General features: G+C 38.1%; 1 protein-coding gene across 3 annotated transcripts in view; it reads right to left on the bottom strand.

Annotated features, from left to right (window-relative positions):
• CNTNAP4 (contactin associated protein family member 4) overlaps positions 1–18,713 on the bottom strand; it is a 369,439-nt gene extending 350,726 nt beyond the window's left edge. For 2 of the 3 annotated variants that reach the window (XM_036074809.2, XM_036074807.2), the window contains exon 1: positions 18,292–18,712. In XM_036074809.2, coding sequence (XP_035930702.1) covers positions 18,292–18,532 — 241 coding nt within the window. In that variant the 5' untranslated portion in view covers positions 18,533–18,712. Of the gene's footprint in view, positions 1–18,291 lie in introns of all 3 variants that reach the window. The other variant, XM_078063784.1, reaches the window with a different exon arrangement.
• Between the last annotated feature and the right edge of the window lie 3,851 nt (positions 18,714–22,564).

The following is a 22,564-nucleotide window of genomic DNA, read 5'->3' on the forward strand; positions in this document are numbered from 1 at the left end:
TTGCTGGTTTTGTTGGCCTTGAAATTCAGATGTTTAAAATATTAAAACACTTTTTAAAAGAGAAGTTTCCTTCTTATTTTTAGTAAGTCCTCTGAGTTCACTTATACATTAGTAAAGGTTATTTCTTGACAACTTGGTCGAGTAAAAACCTTCCAGGTTTCTCTTCATAGCTGGACATGTCCAGGGGCACATTTTAAAAATGTAATAGTTGCCAATGGAGGGCCATTCAAAGTCTCAAATGCTTCCTGTCACAGATTTTTAAATCTCACAAGATTGTGTAACACTACAGAACACACTGGAGAATGGAAGCTCTCTGGAAGGGCAGTTACCTCAGCTCTTCTCAATGCCTGGAATCTATCAAATATGGTCAACAATTCAATAGAATTCACCTCTGGCTTCCGAATCCTTAGATTCAGCAAAAGAAGTGGGTTCAAAATGATGTGGCATATCCAAAAATGTTTCAATTAGTACCATGTAATGAGCTGTACCATTTTTCTTCTTTCCCCCTCTCTTCTATTTTGAGGGCAGAGTCTATACATCTTTGTATACCTGTTTTCTAGTACACACTTCAACAGGGCAAGCACTGGGTAAATGTTTAATTAAGTTGAACATAACTTGAAGAGCACATTGTAAAATTTTAATCAACTTTCATTATTCCATTTTATCTACGTCTTCTTTTTACACATTAGGTGATAAGATACTTCAATCCAGAATGTGTTTGTCCCCAAGTATTTAAACAGCCCAACCAGACGAATTCAGTCTTTTGTCATTAGAGGCAAGTATTGAATCTCCACTATCTAAGCCAAATGGGTGGGGCAGGGGTAGGTATTTGAGAGGGAGACAAGAAAACATCACAGTTATCAGTCACAGGGAAGAAGAATACTCCATGAAACCTTCAATTCGGATATAGTCTTGTTCCTACCCAAAGTAAAAGACTTCATTAAAATGCAGCCATGTGTGACACCAGAAAGTATTCTGTATGAGCCTTATCTCAGAAAGATTTTACTCAATATGTCACCATGGCACGAATCTTTGTAAAATACTGCATTATACACATCACACACAATCTTCAGAAAATTTAAATATGATCCTTTGTAGGCAGGTTGGAGAAGAGAATGGAAAAAGAAAAGAAACAAATATGAAGATACTTAAAATTCCTTAATCAGGAAGAAAGCAGCTACACAGGAATTGCATATTACGCTTTTGGGAACGTAAACACATTTATAATAAAACCAAAGTAAAAACCACCAGCTGGCATTGACCTCTCCTTGCTCTGAAGTATCTCTGCTTTCAGTCAGTCAGGAGATTATGTCAGTCTCTCATGTTCACATGGGACAAGTCTGTTGCCTGCTCCTTATTGCCATTGTCACTATCTGGGTTATTCCGTAGCTCTTATGACTTATTACATGAACGAATTCACCAGCTAAGTATCTGTGTTCTGTGTTTCCAGGTTAGATGCATTGCCTTGCCCTTCCCTCATTATTCCCATCCTTCATATTGCCAGGAGTTTTAACTTTACAAAAGGCAGATCTAATCAATGTCACACATGGGCACTTAACACTTAGAATATTAAGGTGACCCTTAGAGATAAAATACTTAGGACCTCCCATGACTGCTTCATGACTCTTTCTTTAGCTTTATCTGCTGCCACGCCTCACGCTCAGCCAGTCCTTCTGGATCACTTGTGGCGCCTTCCAATGCTCCACGCTTTTGTGGGGCTCATTCTCACTGGAATGTGCTTCTCCCTTCTTTTCCCTCCTGGTTCTCCTATTCATCCTTCAAGAAATAGCTCTCTCTGGTGCTCTGCCTATAACCACCAAAATGCCTTGCCTCTCACACTGTACTGTGCTTTTCTATACGACCAGAAAGTAGCAAAGCTGAGCTTTAGGCCAAAACAGCAAAGAGCACGTGGCCTGTAATGACACTGGCCACCCTATTAGCACCCTGAACAACACTGTACATTTTGTTGTAAAGGAAAGCAAAACCTTAGGCATAAAATATGATTTCAAAAGCATTATGTATCTGGGAGTCAAAACTTCCATTCTCAATTGTTGGCAAGAAGTTACTGATTGTGACCATTTTAACATTTCAAAACCACTGATGCTGAAGACATGTGTAATGATAGGTAGCACACTAAATATCTGTTGAGTGAATAAATGAATAAAATGAGCAGTGTAAGGTGAAACCCCAAGAGGCCTCAGAAATTACAAGGGTGAGGAATGCTTTAATAGACTTAAGGAACAATCATGTAACCCAAGGAAGAGTAACTGTATGAAACCAAATACATCCAGGGATTGTAAACATTATTTCACCAAGAATTTTTATAATATATTTAACTAGTGTTTCTTTCTTAGATATAATCCTCTGAATCATCAGTGCCAACTGAAAAATAACCAGGGTCCCAAAGCATGCAATTTCAGGGTTCATTTAACATGGAACATATTTACCCAGTGCAATTTGTGGGGATAAATTTCCAAACTATCAACTCAAAGTCAGTAAAAAATACAAAAACTCATCTTATGTCACTCTAGTAGTATTACCGGTCATTTATTGATCTTTAAAGGACATGAGAGGAAGCACATGAGAGGTAACCAAGAGTTTACCAAATAAATCAGAATGGCATTACACCAGGAATCTAGATTGAAGTGGAGTATGTATCACGGTCTGCCTTTCATTAGTTACTCTAAGACCTGTCTTTCTGTCTTCCCCATTTGGTTTTGGTTCCCTGAATGCAGGGATAAATACCCCACTACCCTGACTAGAACAAGAAACTCACATGTAGCTATTTGAGAGGCTGAGTGGATGGATGGATAATTTGCTTACCCAACCTCCGAAATCTGGAAACCCTAGGGTAAGTCTGATATTTGTTTTTCTGTACATCACATCGGAAGCTTGTTTAGAAATAAGCCGAATCCTTGAAATGGCAACTGCGTCAACAGGCAGGGACTTACTCTGTTTTTGTCTCTTGCTTTTAGAAGAATGTATAGCTTAAGAAACATCTACTGAATGTAAAGTACAAAACTGATCACAACTCTCAGTTCAAAACACTCCACTAGAAATGCTCCATTTAGTTCTAGGCATCAATTGTGTCTTTTAATTTTAAAAAAAGTAGTTCATTCTAGGAGAAGCAATAAATTTCAACTCTAAGTTTAAACATTTGCTTGTAGTATTTCATCTGGTATTTTGCCAAGCATATGAAATATGGGATTAAATACATTTATTTTCAACAATATCCAATTAGTTCCAAGCTATAAAACTATGAAGGTATACTTTGTGAGACACTTCCTTAAGTGCAGAGTCACAGAAGCCCACCTACCAAATTTATCATACAAGTTAAGAAGAAATTAATTTTAGACCAATTAGTTAATGCCCTACAAAATCATTTTCCCTTAGTATGTTTTACTTGTGTTATCAGGAAGATGAGAAGGGAACTAGAATGCATCTCATCAATATCGTTGTATCAAGTGAAATATTACTAAAATGGGAGTCTCATTGCTTTGCTTGACAGGGCAGATATTTAAAGGTGTAGTACACCGCTGTACAAAGTACGAAGGAAATTTCAAGAGCCTCAGGCACACTATAAAAAGAACTGGGCTAGATGAATAGGGGTCAACAGTCAGAGAAAGAGTGAAGCACAAAGTGCCCTTAATGCCTCTGATACTTTTCTTTTTTAGAAATGGGTTAGGACTAATGAGGAGCCCCATTCAAAGACTTATCAGATACTTCACAGAATCCTGTCTACTCCCTGGAAGCCTGGCTCAAACAGTACGGGTGTTGCTTTAGCAATGGAAACAGTTCTCATTCAAAATTGGAAATCTGAAATGTTTCCTTTTTTATTTTGATCTTCATTAAATATGGGTTGTTCTCCCTGATTTCGGAGGGAAGGAAAATATTGAGGAATACCAGTCTGTTTTCCTGAGATGTTGAAATTTTTCTCAGAAAGATGGAAGAAATCCTAAGGTTTTTAAAAAGAAAGACAAAACTCTAAAGACACCAGAAGGATATCAAAATCAGTACCAAGGGAGGAGTGAAATGGCAGGTAAGAGGTTCTTTCCATCAACAGAGAGTCATGCCTTCTGGATAAAACACTAGGCTCACGGTTACAACCGAAAACCTACATCCGCAGCAGCCCATCAGAGGCCCGGGGCATGGAGCTCCTGAGAGGGACACATGTAGGGATGATTGGTGGTGCTGCTGAGGGCTGCAGAGATGAGACAGCGGTGTGTATAACTGACAGGACCAATTGATGAGTGAACGGGTTTCCTGCAGGGTGACAGATGCGCTTCTGAGATCTGTCAGACGCGGCAATCTCTACCCACCTCCTCTGATCCATGCTTGAACAAATGATACTGCTAGAAGAGACAGAGAACCATCTTTAAGTGTTATAAATCCTTGAGCAGGAAAGGGAAGTGTGTAAGACAGCTACTGCTTTAAATTTCTCCTTCCAAAAGAAATTTAGATTTTTGCCAAAGTGGGACGAAGACACTGAACAGTTCGTGACACTGACATTTATAAACAGCTTCAGATACTGCAATCTTAGAGAATTATAAGAATCTGGGGATCGCCATATACTAGTCCAAGCAGATACTGGTAGACTAGGAGAATTTAAAAATAAATCAATGAACAATCAATTGGTTCAAAATAGAGGAATGTTTAAATAAGAGCGCATCCACTTGATAGATTATTATAAACCACTAAAAAAGATAAATACAAAGACTATTTAGCCACAAGAGAAATGCACTAGAGAGGATGGAAAAACACCCAAAAGAGGGAAGACTGGGTGCGAACAGATGCTCTGTTAAGACTGAGTGAAATAATGTATGGCAAACATCTGTTCCAGTTCCCAATACTAGAGGGCATTCTACAAATTTAAAATTAGACAAATTTTAAATTGAATTTAAGGAAATTATTAGAATTATGGTTGTTTGTTCATTTTATTTATGTCTTATTTGTTTGTTTGTGGCTAGACATAGAAGGATCACAGGAAGAAAAGGGAGAGCCAGTGCGCTCTGAGATTTGCAGATAGAAAGAGGAAAGGTGCCAGAGAAAAACAAACTGCAAAATCAACTTTGGAGAAGGGGACATGAGAAACACGTGGGGGCAAATCACTACACCACTGGAGCTCGGCAACACAGAGGAGAAAGTAATTTGGAGGGGGATAAAATAATACTTGTGATAAAAGCTGTGGGAGTGTGGGTGATAAATAAAGAGGTGATTTTAATAAAGGAAAGTAAATTATCATCCTGTACATCTCTAAGACTTGCTGGAAGGACAATTTAGAACAGAATAATGCACGCAAAGAAAATGAGTTGCTTCAAAGTTATAAAACCATTGTGAAATGATGGGAAGGCAATCTTTGGTGTCATTAAGATGCATGCCTCTAAGGGATATCAGAAACTCTCAGGTGGAGACAGGTAGAGAGCACCAGGTGCAGATAAAAGGAAAGAAACACTGAAGGGTGATGGTAGCTCGCAACCAGGCAGCAGGAACTAACGGATGAGCACCTTGTGTGTCATCCTAGCAATGCCACTGAGGAGGGATTCAACTGGAAGACAACTTCACTCACCTGATATGTTTCAATCAGTAAAAATAATGTATCTGCTGGTGAACTTGCAAAAATTTTCCCAAATATCAAGAGAAGATTTACTTTATTCAGGTAGTTGAGACAGGGAGAGCACTCATTATGGACTGAATTGTGACCCCCACCTCAAAATTCATATATTGGAGCCTTACCCTCAATGTGACTATATTTGGGGCCACAGTCTTTAAGGAGGTAATTAAGGTTAAATGGGATCATGAAAGTAGGGCCTTCAGTGGGACAGGCCCTCATCGTGGGATGGGACAGGTACCCTTACAGGAAGAGGAAGAGACACCAGAGATCTCTCCGACAGATCATGCACACAGAGGAAAGGCCACGTGAGGACATAGTAAGAAGGTGGCCATCTGCAAGCCACGAAGAAAGTCCTCACCAGAAACCAACCCTGCCGGCACTTTGATCTTTGAGTTCCAGCCTCTAGCATGGTGAGAAAATAAATTTCTGTTGTTTAAGCCTCCCAGCCTGTGGTATTTGATATGGCAGCCCTCCCAGACTAATACAACACCCAAAGGGAATGGAGAAGGCAATGGGCAAGGAGAGGGATGTAACAGAGAAAGAAACAATGCTGGCAGAATGCCCAGGTCACAGGTGTTGCAAGCTTGCAGAAAGGAGTTGGTTTTTCTTGGGTGATTTGAGCTTTTCCAGTCCCTTACAACCTGTTCTTAGAACTGACTCAAAGAAGGAATTTAGACTGAGTGGGTAGGTCTCTGGTACCAAGGAGCAAGGGGAGTCAATGAACATTCAGAGGAGGATATTTTATAGTTACATATGCCGAGTGATGTTTGACACTTTACTCTGAAGAGTAAGGAAGAGCTTGTTAATAAGGTGCAAGTGACAGAATCCTTGGAAGAAGGTAAGCATGTCACCTTATAATTTATCATGCCAGAGACGGAACCTTGAGAACAGGCATGTGTGGGTTCTAATACTCAGGGGAGGTGATTTCAAAGGCTCATGGAGAAGATGAGTGTATTCCATCTCAAAGAGCAATGGATTTAGCATCATTGAAATCGGGTCCAAGTCTTTAGCTCTATTCTTCCTTACTCGGTGGTTTTGGAAGTACCTCCCAAATTTCAATTTCCTAGTTTGTAAAATGATAATAGTAATGTCTGCCTCCACCACCTTAGAGTCCACAGAGCCCAGTGCAAAAGGAATATTTGTCAGTATGAATGATAACGTATGTCAGCATATGCAGAAAACTATGAACTCTACAATTCTGGCAATGAAAATCACAAAGGTACACAATGAGGAGTAAGAAACATGACAGGAATCTAAAAAGAGTGATGAAGATTTACAGGAAATTAACAAAAAGAATGTGTGTACAAGTCTAAGAGGAAAATAAAAGTTTGGAACTCACAAATGCTTATGAACATAGCTAAAGGCAGTGAAGAAAGTGTTGCCTATGTTTGTAGGCAAGAGAAGCGCCATAAAGCTGTGGTTATACTCTTTATAAAGCTGATGATGAAAATTAAAAAAAACAGAGAACTAATTTTATTTTTCTTCCACCCTCTGTTAAGGAAAAAAGTCTTCAAGTGGGAAAATATAAAATACAAGCCAACATAAAGGAACTGAAGACCAAGATAGATGAAGAAGTCGAAGATTTCTTTCCAGAATGTGGGGACAACTTTTCAGTACAATTTCCAAACTGGAGGAGATCACGTCACAGCTGCTGCAGAGATGGAGAGATGCAAGGAGGGCCTGGACGGGGGCAGATGCGCTTCCAACTTTATACTCATGACGTATTTTGTGTTGGCCTGTTCACTGAGGGTCCTCAGTCCAAACAGGATGGGAGATACCGGTCTGTCAAATTATATTTGCTATACATACGAAAGGGGATAGGGAGGGAAAGAGCCAATAAGAGTCGGTTGGCCATGATAGTATGCATCTTAATGGATTATGACAGACCAGAATAAAGTACTCAGCCTATCTAAATGAAATATAATAGAGATAAATACAAAATCCAAAAAAAAAAAGTTTCTTAAAAAAGGCAAAAATAAGTGGTCCCCTAAATAAAAATGACATTTTTATCATTAAAATAATACACAGTGCTCCAGTTTATCTAGCCTGATTCTTTTCGTCTCCTCTCTTTTTTGGTGTTTCAACTGAAAAAATACAGATAAGCCACCTTTTGGTGTATTCTTTCCACATCTACTGAATATCCTCTTTTCTCCAGGCACTGTGCCAGGTGTTACAGACACAGAAATGATTAAAATAATACCTCTGCCTTTCAAAGATTTCACCGTTTTGTAAAGGAGACATACTCTCGAAAAATACAGTTTGAGAGTCTACGATCAGGGCAGGAACAAGCGAACACTCAAGGTGCTATGGAGTATCTGCCAAGATGGTGACAGTTGAGATGGTTTGATCAGGTAAGACTCCACAGAGCAAGGAAGTCAGGCTTGCTTTAGGTAGACGTTTTCCAGGAGGATTTAGAGGGAAGGGATTGATGGCCATCAGGCAAAGGGAACAGCAGATGTAAAGGCCAGGCGACAGAGGCCAGAGGACATGGGGAGGGGCAGCACTGTGAGGGAGACAAACATGGAGCCATCAGCAAATACAGAGGAGGAAGATAACTTGCTTGCTATGCTAATAAGGCTGAACTTACTATTGAAAGCACCTAACGAGATAGAGCTACAAGGCAGGAGTTATCTTCTTTGATAAAACCTTAAAAATTGATTAAAGATATCAATGCATTATGGCAGGATTACCTAAAAATACAATAATATGTGTAGTATTTAAAAATCATGCATGATGGGGAACGGAAGGAATGGAAGTTACAGGAAGTCGTGAGGGAAGGAGACAGCTGCCACGCTGGTCCTACCAGCCAAATCAACCCTGGCAGTCCCTAAGATGACAGACGCCACAGCCTGATCATCCTTGTATTCAGGAGAAGGAAAAAGGAAAATGATCAAGGCTCAATTTTGCTAACTCAGAAAATCAGAGAACTGCAAGCATCTTCTCTGGAGAATGTTTCAGTGATTAATACTACTACATACATTCTTTTCATGCTAATCTATTTCATGTTGCAATTATATATATACATAGAGAGGGAAAGAAACCATTCCATAGGCAAGCACACAGAAAGGCTTTCAAGAAATGAATGTGGTCATTTACAAGGCCACACCAGTAAAATGGCACAGTTTTATATGTCAAGCATAGCAAATTACTGTGATCATCATTTTATTCTTAGTACCTAAAACTCTGTATCAGATTTTTATGAGCCTGCTTTTTCCATTTCTCTAATAGATACCTGACTATGAAATATTTTATTTCACTGTGTTCTGTTTTGTGATTAGGTCCTATAAGATACTATGAGTTTAAGTGTTTGCTCTTTGCTTTCTTAACTGTACTCCTACTTCCTTTCCCAAATCATCCTCTCTTTTGTTTGTTTTAGGAAAGGCTATACATCTTATGATACTTAAAATATTGTGTTATGACATTTTACAGGCACCTGACATTTTCCTAACAGGATTATAATACAGGCTCCATGTTAAAGCACAACACTTCAAATAAGCACAGAAATCATATACACAATGGAACAAAAGAGCCTATCTGAGCAGCTTTATAACCTTGCACAGAATTCCCTCACCACCACTTAAGATAGAATTGTTTTTATTTCAGCAATGTTCTTTTAATTAAGTCTTAAACATATAAAACATGGCAAATGTAAATATGTATTATAAATCCTTAATTATGAGGATCACTAAGCTTTCATGCAGCTTCCCGCCTTGGAGATAGATTCTTTTTGTACAAAATCAGCCAAAATTGAGAGATAAAAGTGAATGATGTGAGCAAAGTTAAACTTTGTTTATAATGCCCTTCTCTTGGTACCAGTGTCACTCTACTGCATTGTCTTTGAGAGTTTCATTCTGCTTCAATTTATCTAGTGGTGTTGAAGCCAAAATCTCTCCCACCATTTTCTGCCTTCATTGTCATGTTCAGAAAGACTAGCAACCTAGAAGTTGAGTTAAATGTTGGGGTCCCTGAGATCTCCATGTCAAAAAATAAAGCACTTTGGGATCACAAAAGGGCAACACTGCCCCTCTGTTTGGGAGGAGTTTAAATTGAATCTAGAAAGACCCCTTGCTAATTTTTAATCCCACATACTGTTTTAAAACTATACCAGAGATTATTCTGGTATGGTAGAAACTAAGAAATATTCTTATTCTATATTCCAACACTACTTAATTAAAAATGTGCCACCCAGGGACAATGTTTTCCATTTCTCTACCAATATGGACGATTCCCAATTTCCACAACAATATCTTCCAACATGTGCACGGGAATGCATGCGTATGCACGCGCACATACAAATACACACACACACACACACACACACACACACAAAATGACAATTTCATCTCAGCAACTCATTTCCCTTACAGACCATTTTCAATTTAGCTCCTTCCTTCTGTTTGGCTATCTGCTGATCTGATTTTAAAAGACAAACACAGGGCGCCTGGGTGGCTCAGTTCGTTAAGCATCTGCCTTGGCTCAGGTCATGATACCAGGACCCTGGGATCAAGCCCTATGTTGGGCTCCCTGCTCAGTGGGGAGTTTGTTTCTTCTCCCTCTGCCCCTCCTCCCTGCTCATGCTTGTTCTCTCTTTCTCTCAAATAAATAAATAAAATCTTTAATAAAAATAACTGTTTTAAAAAAAGACAAACATATTATCTTTGAAAACTAAAGATGTCTTGAAGATAGATATATATTCCATCTCTTAGAGCACAGCTACTGGCCCAGAGAGAAATTTAACTTTCTCAAATTTTCCCCAAAATCTCTCTCTTGGCTCTGATATAGCAAAGGTCAGGCTGATAGGAAACTGTTGGGCTCTCAGTTGTGAGCCATTCAGTTCAGATATCTATTCAGTGTCATCTAGGCATCTACCAACTCCAAAACTTGCAATTAATTCCAAAAAGAGTTTATCAGTGCCCTTGACTCAAAGGGCATTTTTTTAAAAATCTCTCTATATAGGTTATAACTGCAGAGTAAGTCAAGTAATAAGATTATAGGTTATAGTTTGCTTTTAAACTATACAATAAACGTAATTTAGGAAGGCAGGTGAATTTATATATTTACATGATGTTTCTAAACTAATATCAACCTATGACCTCAGTTGTAAGTACCATAATTGCCAGTGGGGGGGGGGCGGGAAATGTTTACAGAAACAAATATGTCTTCTATGATTTAAAAGCACGTAATATCTTATTCTAGAGCACTGCCAAGTAATGAGAGGTACTTAATAAAAAAAGTAATTAGAGCTATAGCCAACAGATACATATCATACCATTTTTTCCCTTGTGATTTAAAAACCTTAGAGGTAAATTTCATCACTGCTCTATTAAATACTACCGGCATTTAAAACTTTTATAGTTACTAATTTTAAACTACTTAAAATGTCAAATGTTTTCAAGCTTCACTCACTTTCCCAATTATTACATTGGAATGACTCATTAACTGTAACATAAACAGACCCACTTTTACCTCCTGTTATGCTATATCTCTGATTTTATTACCAGAGTACCACTTTTCCGTGAACCATGACAAAAATTCATTGGAGGGAAAAAAAACCCAAACCAAACACATACTCTTTCTCTGCCAAATACCAATTTTCCTCAAAAGAATGGAATAATAATAATTTGTAACAGATTTTACATGTATATTCTTTACCATTACATAATACTGTACATGGTACATAATAGTACATAGTACCTGAACACCTTAGCAAAAGACATTCTGACAAAAACTTTACCCTCCAGAAATCAATTGGGAAACAAAAATATCTTTACTTGTGCAGTAGCATATCAGATTTGGTCTTTACTAAATGGACCTGGAGCAATCGGCTTTGTAGAGGGTCTAAATTCATTGACTAAAAACAAGGAAAGCTGGTTCTAGAAGTCAAATAAAAAATTACATATGCATACATACATACATGTATACCTACTTGAAGCACACAGACAACTACAGCTTTAGAACTCATTGAAGAAATTTGAGTGTGGAAAACTTAGACATCAGAGTTTCCCCCAAAAAAGCAGTCAAGAAGATAATCCAAAGGTCAATGACACCTCCATTATTTAGAAATACAATTTACTATAATTTAGAGTTATGGGTAAACTATTATTTCTCAAGAAATTGTAAATCTTTTTTTAAACCCTGAAAGCCTTCAAATTACAATATTAATCTCCAGGGTAAACATTTTCATTTAAATATATTTGGTTAATTGAGGCTTTTTGATGAGTTCATTCTTCCTTTAAGAAGGACTTTCATGTGATGTGATGAGCACTGGGTGTTATACACAACTGATGAATTGTTGAACTCCACATCTGAAATAAGTGATGTACTATATGTTGGCTAACTGAATTTAAAAAAAGAACTTAATATATTTTTTTAATGCCAACATAAGAATGATATAAATATCTCAATTGTAAAAGTAAATTACGACCCTGATTACCAAAAAAAAAAAAAAAAAAGGGACTTTCAGTGATAATCACAAGGTCTCCTAAAGCTCCACAGTTTTTGTCTGCATTTAGTTTGGGGCATTTATATCTCTTTCTGAGATTTTCCTTTTTAAGTGTCCTTAGCATTTAATCCTACAATTCAAAACCTGTTTTTAAAGATCTGTTTGTTAAAAGAGTATTTCTAAAAGTTCCTAAGTGAAATACCTATTAAAACAATTATCCATATATTCTATGAGAATTCACTCCACCACCGCCACAACACAGCTCATTTCACTACATGAATGTAGTTAATTCTTGAAACATGTCCTATTTTAAGCAAATATTCTGCGACAAGTCTCCCTTTCCCCATCATACTTGTTATCTTGAAAAATAGCAATGATTCTAGACAAATACTAAAAAGGTTATTGAGGCCAAAATTTCTGAATCAATAAACATTTTTAAAAATTAAGCTAAGAAAGAATTGAAATACCAGCCTACTGAAAAAATCAGATCAAAGCCTGCATTATTTAATATTTCACCAGAGATATTCACTACCAATCTGAATATGCATATCTGGGATGTACATAACAATGTTGGATAAGCTTTCACTACTCTTTATAATATTTTCAGGAGCTGGGCCAGTCTGTGAACTTTCAATCACTAAGAAGGAGAGAAAGAGATTTTAAAAGGAGAGTGGAGGACTTAGATAAACTGACTAATTGGCAACCTAAAGGTCGAGGGACTCATTAGTTGACAATATTAAGGCCCTAATATTGATTTATCTGAAGTAAAGGTGATTCAAATTCTAAATATGGTATCAAATTGAGAAAAATAGATATTTATAAAGCAAAACTGATACTCTATTGTAAAAAAATTCAGAGCCATGTAATAGCAGGGGTCACTGTCCCTTATCATCTGTTCACAGTGGATAGTCATGAGCCCCACTATAGTTCTTGTTGACACCCAGAGAAAGTCACATTTCAGTGAGCTCTACAAGACTGTCCTTGGTTGTCTTTGATTTGGAAATTGGTTTTTTCATAAGAGAGAAATCTTCATTAGAGCTGAGCCATTAAAAACAGAATTATGAAAAATAAAGTATGTTAACACATGCCCATTTACTTTGGGGAAAAAAGTTACAATAGAATTTCAGTGAAAAGAATTTGTAAAATGTTATATTCCATCATATTTTTAACTTAAATTTTAAAAAAACTACATTAAACAGTGTAGTGTAAATAAAATGAGGCCAATGATCAGTTCTTGGAAATGAAAAGTAAATACAACTCCAAATGGACATGACATTTACATAAAAATTAATTATGTTGGCATGAGTAGGTGAAAGGCACCTGCCTAGTTATTATGAATTCTCAGTGGGCAGTGCTTAAATGAAAGTCTATTTTTTAACTTACCCTAGAAAGTTCGCCAATTTCAGAATTTGTAGGAAGCTGCTACTGTAAAAGTCACAGGGACAAGAATACTCTTCCAATAAGATCATCTGCCTCATATAATCAGTGATTCCAAATGCAAGTTTCTGATTAGTATATGGAATGGGATAATTTACACTCATGAGAAAGTAAAAAATAACAACAGAATTTTCATTCAAAATACCTGAGATGCAATTACTTATACACTTTATTGAACTTCTTATATTAACAGGATTACTTGAGATTGAAGGTGCCCCTTTAGCAACCAAAACTGCTGAAGCTTTACAAATAGTTACAAGTAATTCACAACCACTGAAATAACAGTATTTCTGAACAATAAAGTCTTTAAGAAGAAACATATGAGGAAGATACTAATTTGAAGGTCTCTTCTGTTAGAGTTCCTACTAATTTCAGTACCACAATTCCACAAGTATGTATTTCTGTGCTAAATAATTAAGACTAAATTTGATCATAGCAGTATAATTTATATACTACCCATGTCTCACCATTATATTGTATGTTATTTAAATCAAGGATTAATGGGCTTTTTCTATAAAAGGCCAGATAGTAAAGAATATCATATAGGTCTTCATATCAAGAGAGGGAAATCAATTTAAGAAAATTTTGTTGATAAAATACAAAATATAATAATAATAACTGAATAAAAATTTTTGCCATACGGGTCTACCAATGAGAGGAATATAAATTTTTTGTGCCACAAAGAATTCTTTTAATTTTTTTCCAAACAATTAAAAAAACTTTTTTTTCCAAACATTTAAAAATAGAAAAACCACTCTTAGCTCACTGGCCCTACAAAACAAGGCAGTGGGCCATATTTGGCCAACCTCTGAGCTAAATATTACATTATCTTACAATTGATGCTATGCAATTCTATTAATTTGTTTTCACTGAAGAGGTAAATTAATTCAATCTTGATATAGAGATTGGGTCCCATAAGGGAACCTTTTGTATGTGATACAATTTCCAAAATTTTAGAAGACAATAATGTTAATTACTAAGAGTGAGCACTATGTGTCCTGTGAAAGTCATATTTTTAACCCTGAGCTAGCTATGAGTTGTGTCGTCCCCAGAGCGGGAGACTGCCCTTATCAGAAATTATTTGGGATGCATGCAATCAGAGGCGGGGAGAAGGCACCAAACTGAAGAAAACAAATCAGTATGGCTGTTAGAAAAGTGAGTCAAAATGCACACTCACCAGTATGTCCAAAGGCCAGCTATTTATGCATTGTATCATATAATTATATTTTCATCAGTACTTTACTGTTACAGTCTAGTTATTTTTTGCCATGGGAACAAATTCTTGGGAGAAGAAGGAAAAGCAGGAAGCTTCAGGAAAGAATTACAAGGCTGAGTTTTAACAATTTGGGAATCTGTCCAGTTGCATTCACATTGCATCCCTGAGCCCACAAGAGTGATGATCCACTCAAGCAATTACCTTCATCTATTGCTGATTTTAACATATCCTTTCCATGATTCTGTCAGAGTAGATATCAGATAAACCTTTTTTTCCAATTAGATAAAAGAAAGAACTTAACTTTTAATTAAGTTATTCATAAGCTACTTGGTGAGCATTAAATATTTTCAAAGTTAAGACTCAGGAGACCAGAAAGCCTTTGTCACATGATGTGCAAGAGTAAAAATAACTAGTCCATACACCTGTTCCTTCTTTTGTGGTGAGTCAAACTCTCCCCCAAAAACATCTTAATGTTCAGCAAGAAACTGTGGGTCCATAAGAATAACTATAAAAATAGCTATCTCCCTTCTCAATTCATGTCTCTTGGTAGCAAGTGAAGAAACCAACAACAGTCTGTGCAATGTATCAGAGAGCAAGCCCTTCCAGGAGGACCTGTCTCTAAACTTCCATGTAAGGAACACCTCAACATAATAACAAATTTGTCTTGACCAGAATAAAGAGGAAAGACCTGCGGCTGGTTCACTGCTTTTGAAGTGTCAAGCAGGGCGCTAGTAGGCAAAGAATGTGGTTTATTCAACATATTTCATCTTTAGACAGGTGAGGAGTAAGCAAAGCCACCAAGTATGTGGGAGCACGTGCATCTGGTGGTTTATACAGATTTATTTACATATATACACGTGCACATACATGTGAACATGTTTATGTATATGTGTGTATTTGCACAGAATCCTTCCAATGTAAAGTTACCGTGTTGATTAATTAGATCAACTAACATTCAAATTAAAGTGCATCTAATCCCTGAGCTGTTCCTGGTTTACAGTGCTGTCCCATGAAAGCTTTCACATTGGCAGCCGTGGGTCGTCTTGGGGGCTGACTCAGTGGAGAACAGAATCGCTCTTGGTGAATCAGCTGTAAGTAAAGGGAGAAGGTCTTTGTATTCACCTGGGAGACTGACCTTTAATTTTATTCATATTCAGTTCTCCCTGACTTTAACATTGGTATTCAAGATTGATTCATGTTTTAAAATAAAGTCTTGTCCAAAAGAATTACTGGTGTTACTGTAACACTTTAAAAATGCTTATGCTGAAAAAAATTAAAAATACAAAAAATACAAATGTTTATGCTGGTTGATGGTCACTTGTCCATACACTGAATCCCAACCTTGATGGTAAACATATACACTTGTTCTTCCGAACAAGATAAAACATATGAAGCACATGGTAGTAAGCAGACCTTGCTTCCTTCCAAAAATTAAAAAAAAAAAAAAAATACTGAGTATTAAAGAATAAAACAAAAATTGGGAAATGAATTTTTTCTCATACATATTATTGCAAAGCATACTATCTAGGTGATATTAACAAGAAATTATTAAATGCGATTTTAATTAGATGAGTGCATTTATTTGTATTTTTGACACTTTAAGAACTGTCAACTCAATATATATGGTAACCAAGAACTCCAACTTTATTATTTAAATAATTCCTAATAATTTAAAATTTTATAGGTTCTTTAAGTTTTGCAAATGTTTAGCAGAGCATTAAACCACTTCAGGAACAAGCCAAACGTGAGAGAATACAGAACCAGGGTTGCAATTTTAAGTGTGGGCCCGAGGCCCAGCCAAAGCTAAGCACTCCTGAACACTCTGCTCTCCGCAGGTCTCAGCAGCGCCTCTGCCCTTCGCTAAAAAGATCTATTACAAAAGAAAGCTATTGAATGTCGAGCTGCCTTTTACTGGACTTCAAGAAAACAAACACAAACAACCATCAATCAATCCTATTCATATATTATTAACCCAAATATAGGCAGTGCCTTGGAAAGACAGGACTGTGTCCAGGCCAGAGTTGAGCTCTGCTTTTCTGAAGGGAAGGATGCTTCAAGTGATGTGCTTTACATTGTAAGAGTGACCTCTAGTGCCTTCCTTTTTTGTTGAACTTCTGTAGTTGGACGATGAACTACTTATGCCTTCTCTACACAACTTTGTGTGCATGGGTATGTGTGTCTGTTTAGTTACTGTCTGTCTGTTGTAATGCTTCTCAGATGCTGCCATTACAACCATCCAAGGTTCTGACTAGGTGAGAATAGGCAACTTTCCTTGTCTCATGGAATTCTTACACAACCAAATTAAAACTGAATCTGAAACACAGTGCAGCATCCGAGGGATATTCTCTTCTTGCAGTGACAGATACACCATGCCATTAAATGAGTTAATACTGCATGGGACCCCGAAACCACAGTAGCCACGCAATGTGCATGGACATCTGACTTGTGCCACAAGGGCCATTTATCATGTTTTTCCCACATCAGAGGGCTTTAGAGTGTTCCAGGGCTGTGCCATAGCAAATGCCTGATTCCTGGCGTATGTGTATTCCCTAAACCTAAACCTGGTCATACAGCAGCAGCATCGATTCCTGAACAGGCCTCACAGCCCTTTCTAGAGGAGCAAATGAGCTTTTCTTTTTAAATCAGAGAAAGAGATAAAAAGTTGAATTTGCAGAGCTTATATATCATTTATCGAGGAGGGGGAAATTCTCCCATTTAGGGATTTTAAGCCAAATATAACTTTTAAAACTTTTTCTATCTCTAATAAAAAGTGGATGAAGGGAGTTCTGCCAAATTATTTTGGGTGATACTTAAATAAGAAATAGGTCTTAATAAATCTTCCCTGAATCAATTAACTTAGAATATTCAATCACAAATGTATAAAGTTAAAAATAATGCTTTTAAGAATTCATACTTCTGACAAATCACCTAAATGTTTTTCCTTTAAGCAAAATGTAGGAATCAAGCCCCCTCTTTCCAGAGTACTCAAATCTCATTCTTTAGGGAGTGAGGGCACAATTCTAAATACTGGGGTTTACCTCTACCAGTTTTGCTCCTGAATTCTGCAGTGCATTTCGGCTATTAGCCTGGCATGATTTTAAAGATGCAGCCAGCTATCTGTCTACCAATGCAAACTTCAAAAATCTAAGCTAATGCAGCATAAGGTAAAGTCTGCCAGTTGTTTTCCTGTTACGCATAATTCCAATAAAATTCAGTAATCCTTAAAAAGGATTCACAGGCTATTCCCTGGTTAAGATGCTAATTTAATGTTTTAATGTTTTACTAGAACTTGAGCTTTCTCAATGAATATTCAAAGAAGAGAGGATAAGAGTCTGCTCACGGACAAAAAAAAAAAAAAAAAAAAAAAGAAATGACACTTTGCATATTTTGACCAGACCAGGAGGAAAGACAGACATGGGTAAAGCCAGTCACATCTGCAAGATTTTTAAGTGAGGCTTCATTTACAGCAACATGCTTTGCAGCAATGCAGTTGCAAATAATAATCATAAAAACAACAGAATTAAAGTTTTGCAGAGAAGCCCCCCCCCATCACTGCAAGTTTTAAATCATTTGCTGTATACTTACAGGAATTCCCAGCTATGACCCTTTTCCAATTTTGAGTAGATAACAGAAGTAGCATCTTGAGGACAGCTCCGGTGACAGACCCCATGTTCACATTTGTTGGGCTCCCCCAAAAGATCTTGAGTGGCTCTCCGAGCGCTGTCTGGGTCTTCAGCACCTCTGGGTCTCTCAGTTGCTCTCCCTCCTTCCCTCCCCTCTCTCTCTCCTCTCTCTCCCTCTCTGTCTCATACACACACAGACACATACACACAGGCACACACACACACACCCCCCACACAGCCCTGACTCCTCAGTGAAAGGCCCCCCCCAGCATCTTCCCTTACAAGCATCCACAGCGACCAGGCCACGCCCACTCCTCTCGGCGGCGGTCCCCGACAGTGGCCCTGGTCCCTCCTCCAAATTCACAGCGGCGCTCGGAGCCCAGCGCGCGCCGCACCGCCGACCGAAGCTGCACCTGCAGGCGGCGGCCTGCTGCTCCGGGGCCTCCTCGGGGCTCCCTCCCCGCCCCGCTATTCGCCAACAGTCCTTAACCCTTTCTCCCCTCTAGAGACGAGGCTGGGGGGAAGGGGTGAGGCGGTGGAGGTTCCCGATTTTCTGGAGGTCTTGCCTTTAGCGGAGCCAGTCAACACACTGAGCTAATTCCTGAATATCCGGGGAGGGCATCCAGGTAAAACTGCGTTATGTTTCAAAACAAAAGCATAAAAGAAGACAGAAATAACTAAGCAGTATTGGTAAATTGTAGCTAAAACTGTCCTCAGGGAAAATACTTGCTGTTGTTTTTCTCTGTTTATATAAAACTATCCTCTTCAGCTACGGTGCCAGGATTTTATTATGGAAATTCCTCACAAGGAAACAGACATTCCTGTTTGGCAGATATTTAGAATCATCTGGTAATAGTCTGCAAGAAATTAACATTTCTTATTTTAGTGCATCAGGAGGACAAACCCACAAACCGAAAGCTTTGGATGGATTTATTTTGATGAATACATCATGCTGTGAATAGGCAGCTGTATTCTTAAATTCTTTAATAACAATTCCCAAAAGGCCTGAAATGAAGAATGATGGGATACTGAAGAAGGGGACCCCCCCCACACACACGCACACACACCCCAAAACTAAACAATGTAAAGATATAATTCAAATGCTCTAAAGGAGAGAGGAATAAAGTTGAATTCACAAGCTCACCGACTACAGAAAAATTACTCTTCTAATGGCTGATCCATGAATACTGCTATTTCTTGAATAGAATATTAAAATATTTAAATAACGGGGTTGATATCAGATAATAAGTGTATCACATGGTATCACAGAGGATAAGTAATCTCTTTAAAATAAATGTGAAGATATTTAACTGATCATGTGCTAGATTTTAGAAGAACAGGAATCCTAGAGTTCTCAAGCATCTCTTGGTGATTACAAATTAGAAGACGCATAAGCCTATATGTAGCAACAGTACCCTTGCTATGGAATGAACGAAATAAGGAGAAAAAGGACAGATGCATCCTCCTGTCTAACCATAAGAGCTAAACAAATACGTTTGGCTCTTGCCTACAAACAAAGCAGAAGAGGTGTTTTTTTCTTTTCCTACTTACAGATGAGAAAACAAGAACAGAGAATTTAAATAATTTGTAGAGGTCATAGAGTTAGTTAAGTAGAGTACCAAAGACTGGACTTTGTTTTTCTCACTCCAATTTTACTGCTCTCACCCTGGGACTTACTGCCCCTCACATCAGAGGACACCTCCTCCCTGACCTCGCAGCAGTGGCTAAAACTTGAGGCCCTAGGAAAAAAAAAAATAGTAACAGCAGGGAAAAGAAAGGTCATTGAGCATTTGCTTGTATTCCTAGGCCTATATCCCTGATTTTATTTTCTGATATAATATATTAGGCAAAAACAGATACAAGTTGACAATTTATGTTAGGTAATTATTGAAGGAGATTAAATGTTATTGAACACATACTATATGTCATTTGTTATCTAATTAAATTATTATAGCAATCTTTGAGGGAACTATCATTCTGTCTATATAGCCAAGAGACTAAAACGCAGAGAAGTTAAGCCGTATGTCCAGAGTGCCACAGTGAGTAAGAGAGAAGGCTGGGCTGGCATTCTGGACTACAAAGCTCTAAAATCATTACTTTTAATGACTCCACACTGAAGAACAGGTTCTTGGATTCTCCTGACGAGAAAAGTTGTCTTCCTATTAAAAATTTATACTTAATTGTTCCCATAAAACAAATTAGAGAATGCTTTTAAAAGGACCAGTACACATAAATGAAAAATAACTGAAACTGTCATGCCAATAATAACTTCTTTAGGACAAAGTGTAAATTATCACAGTAGCCATTAATGATGGCTTTTCCGTATCGGTGGGCTATAGCTACAGAATGAGGTGGAGGCTAGCGCTGGAGAGAAGACCACAGCATTTCAAGCCACCACACCACCTGTCCCTGTCTGATGACCACACAGGGCAGCGATTGCCCGGACAACGTGAAGCAAGGGAGAGAGAGAATGTGGACTTTGCAAACAGAGGAGCCTAGATATGAATTCAGCTTTCACTATGGTTCTCATTAAGTGATTCCATTACTCTGGTCCTTGATTTCTTAAAAAAATAATAATAGTAAGAGAATAATGACTAAAAGAGCCACTGTGATATAGTGTATGATAAGTACTGAGTAGCTAGCACTGAGTGGGCCCTCATTTACTTATTGGCCTTAGATCTCTGCGTTCTGACTGTTCAGAGTAGTGGTTTGAGCAGGAAATGCTGGAGTCTGGCAGCCCAGGTTCAATGTCTGCCCCAGCTGCCGCACCACCCAGCGCAAGCTCTTGGGCAAGCTATGTGTCACCTCTGCTTCTGTTTCCTCTTCTATGCCCCAAGGATAAATAAAGTATCAACCTCAATGCCAAGACAGTGCCATAAAGTGAAAGCCCCTAGGAGTTACACAACCAATGTTGTTCTTGTAATCATTGTATTCTACAAATGACTTTGCACAAATGAGAAATCCAAAAGGAATTAAGACTTGCCAGAGGGACATGACCCATTAGTGGCAGGAAAGGGTTGGTCACCAAGACCCACTGACCAGTGCTGCTTTTCCCCATCCCCACCAGATGGTGCTTAATGTCAGGAAAAAAAAAAAAAAATGAATCTGAATGGGGAAAATCAGAAAAGCATAGAGCCCTAATTTTGCACATCACTGTACTGCTGACTCAGACTCGCAAATCACTTCTCCCTGTGCATGCATTTGTGGTTATATTTTCCACCGATTAAGATAAACACAACTGCTGGTGCTTAGGGTTTGGCATATGCATATTATGGGCCAGGCCCTGCTTGAGAAAGCATTATAAATCAAATCAAAATGTTAAAATTTGTAAAACAAGGCTTTCAATTTCCTCTTGGTACTACTTGCCAGAGAACTGTATGTCCCACCACAGTGTACAAGGAGGCTCCTGGATTGTACTTTAGATTGAAAAAAGACCTTCAGGCCACAGGTGAACAAAGTCACATCAAAAGACTAGACAGCGATCAAGATGCCACTCCTTCGTTTCTTTTATTCGTGTAAACAATTGTTTGATTTGGTGCCTGAATCTCTTGACTGTTTTTTTTTTCTGGATTTCGGGGAGGGTCTGGGCTTCCTATTCTGCAATTTTGTTGATGTCACTATTCAAAATAGATTTTTTTTTTTAATTTATTTGAGAGAGAGAGGGAGAAAGAGTGAGTGCGCGCACATGCATAGGCAAGAGCAAAGGGAAAGGGAGAGAGAGTCCTAAGCAGACTCCACACTAAGCGCAGAGCCCAATGTGGGGCTTGATCTCACAACCCTGGGATTATCACCTGAGCAGAAACCAAGAGTCGTTGCTTAACAGACTATGCCACCCAGATGGCCCCAAAATAGATTCTTTTTAAAACTACAATATATTTGAGGTGCAATACTGTGGTTTTAAGGAATATATATTTGGTCATTCACATGACCAAAATATATTTCTCATATTATATTTGGTCTTCTGCAGTTTCTGGCTCACAGCTACTAAAACCCTTGGAATTTCCTGATAAAGGGTGATCAATGTGTCTTTGTTATGTTAATGAAGTGACCTTTGGAAAACCCGTAAGTAACTTAAGGATGGGGACTGACTGCCAGGAGAACCAACCCTGTGATTAGAGAGCTGGAACTTCCAGTACCTCCTTGCCTCCCCACTCCTGGGGAGGAATGAGAGCCAGAGATTGAGTTCTATTGCCAATGGCCAATGATTTAATTAATCATGCCCATGTAATTGTGTT

The sequence above is a fragment of the Halichoerus grypus genome, chromosome 15 (genome assembly GCF_964656455.1).
Source record: "Halichoerus grypus chromosome 15, mHalGry1.hap1.1, whole genome shotgun sequence".
Lineage (NCBI taxonomy): Eukaryota > Metazoa > Chordata > Mammalia > Carnivora > Phocidae > Halichoerus > Halichoerus grypus.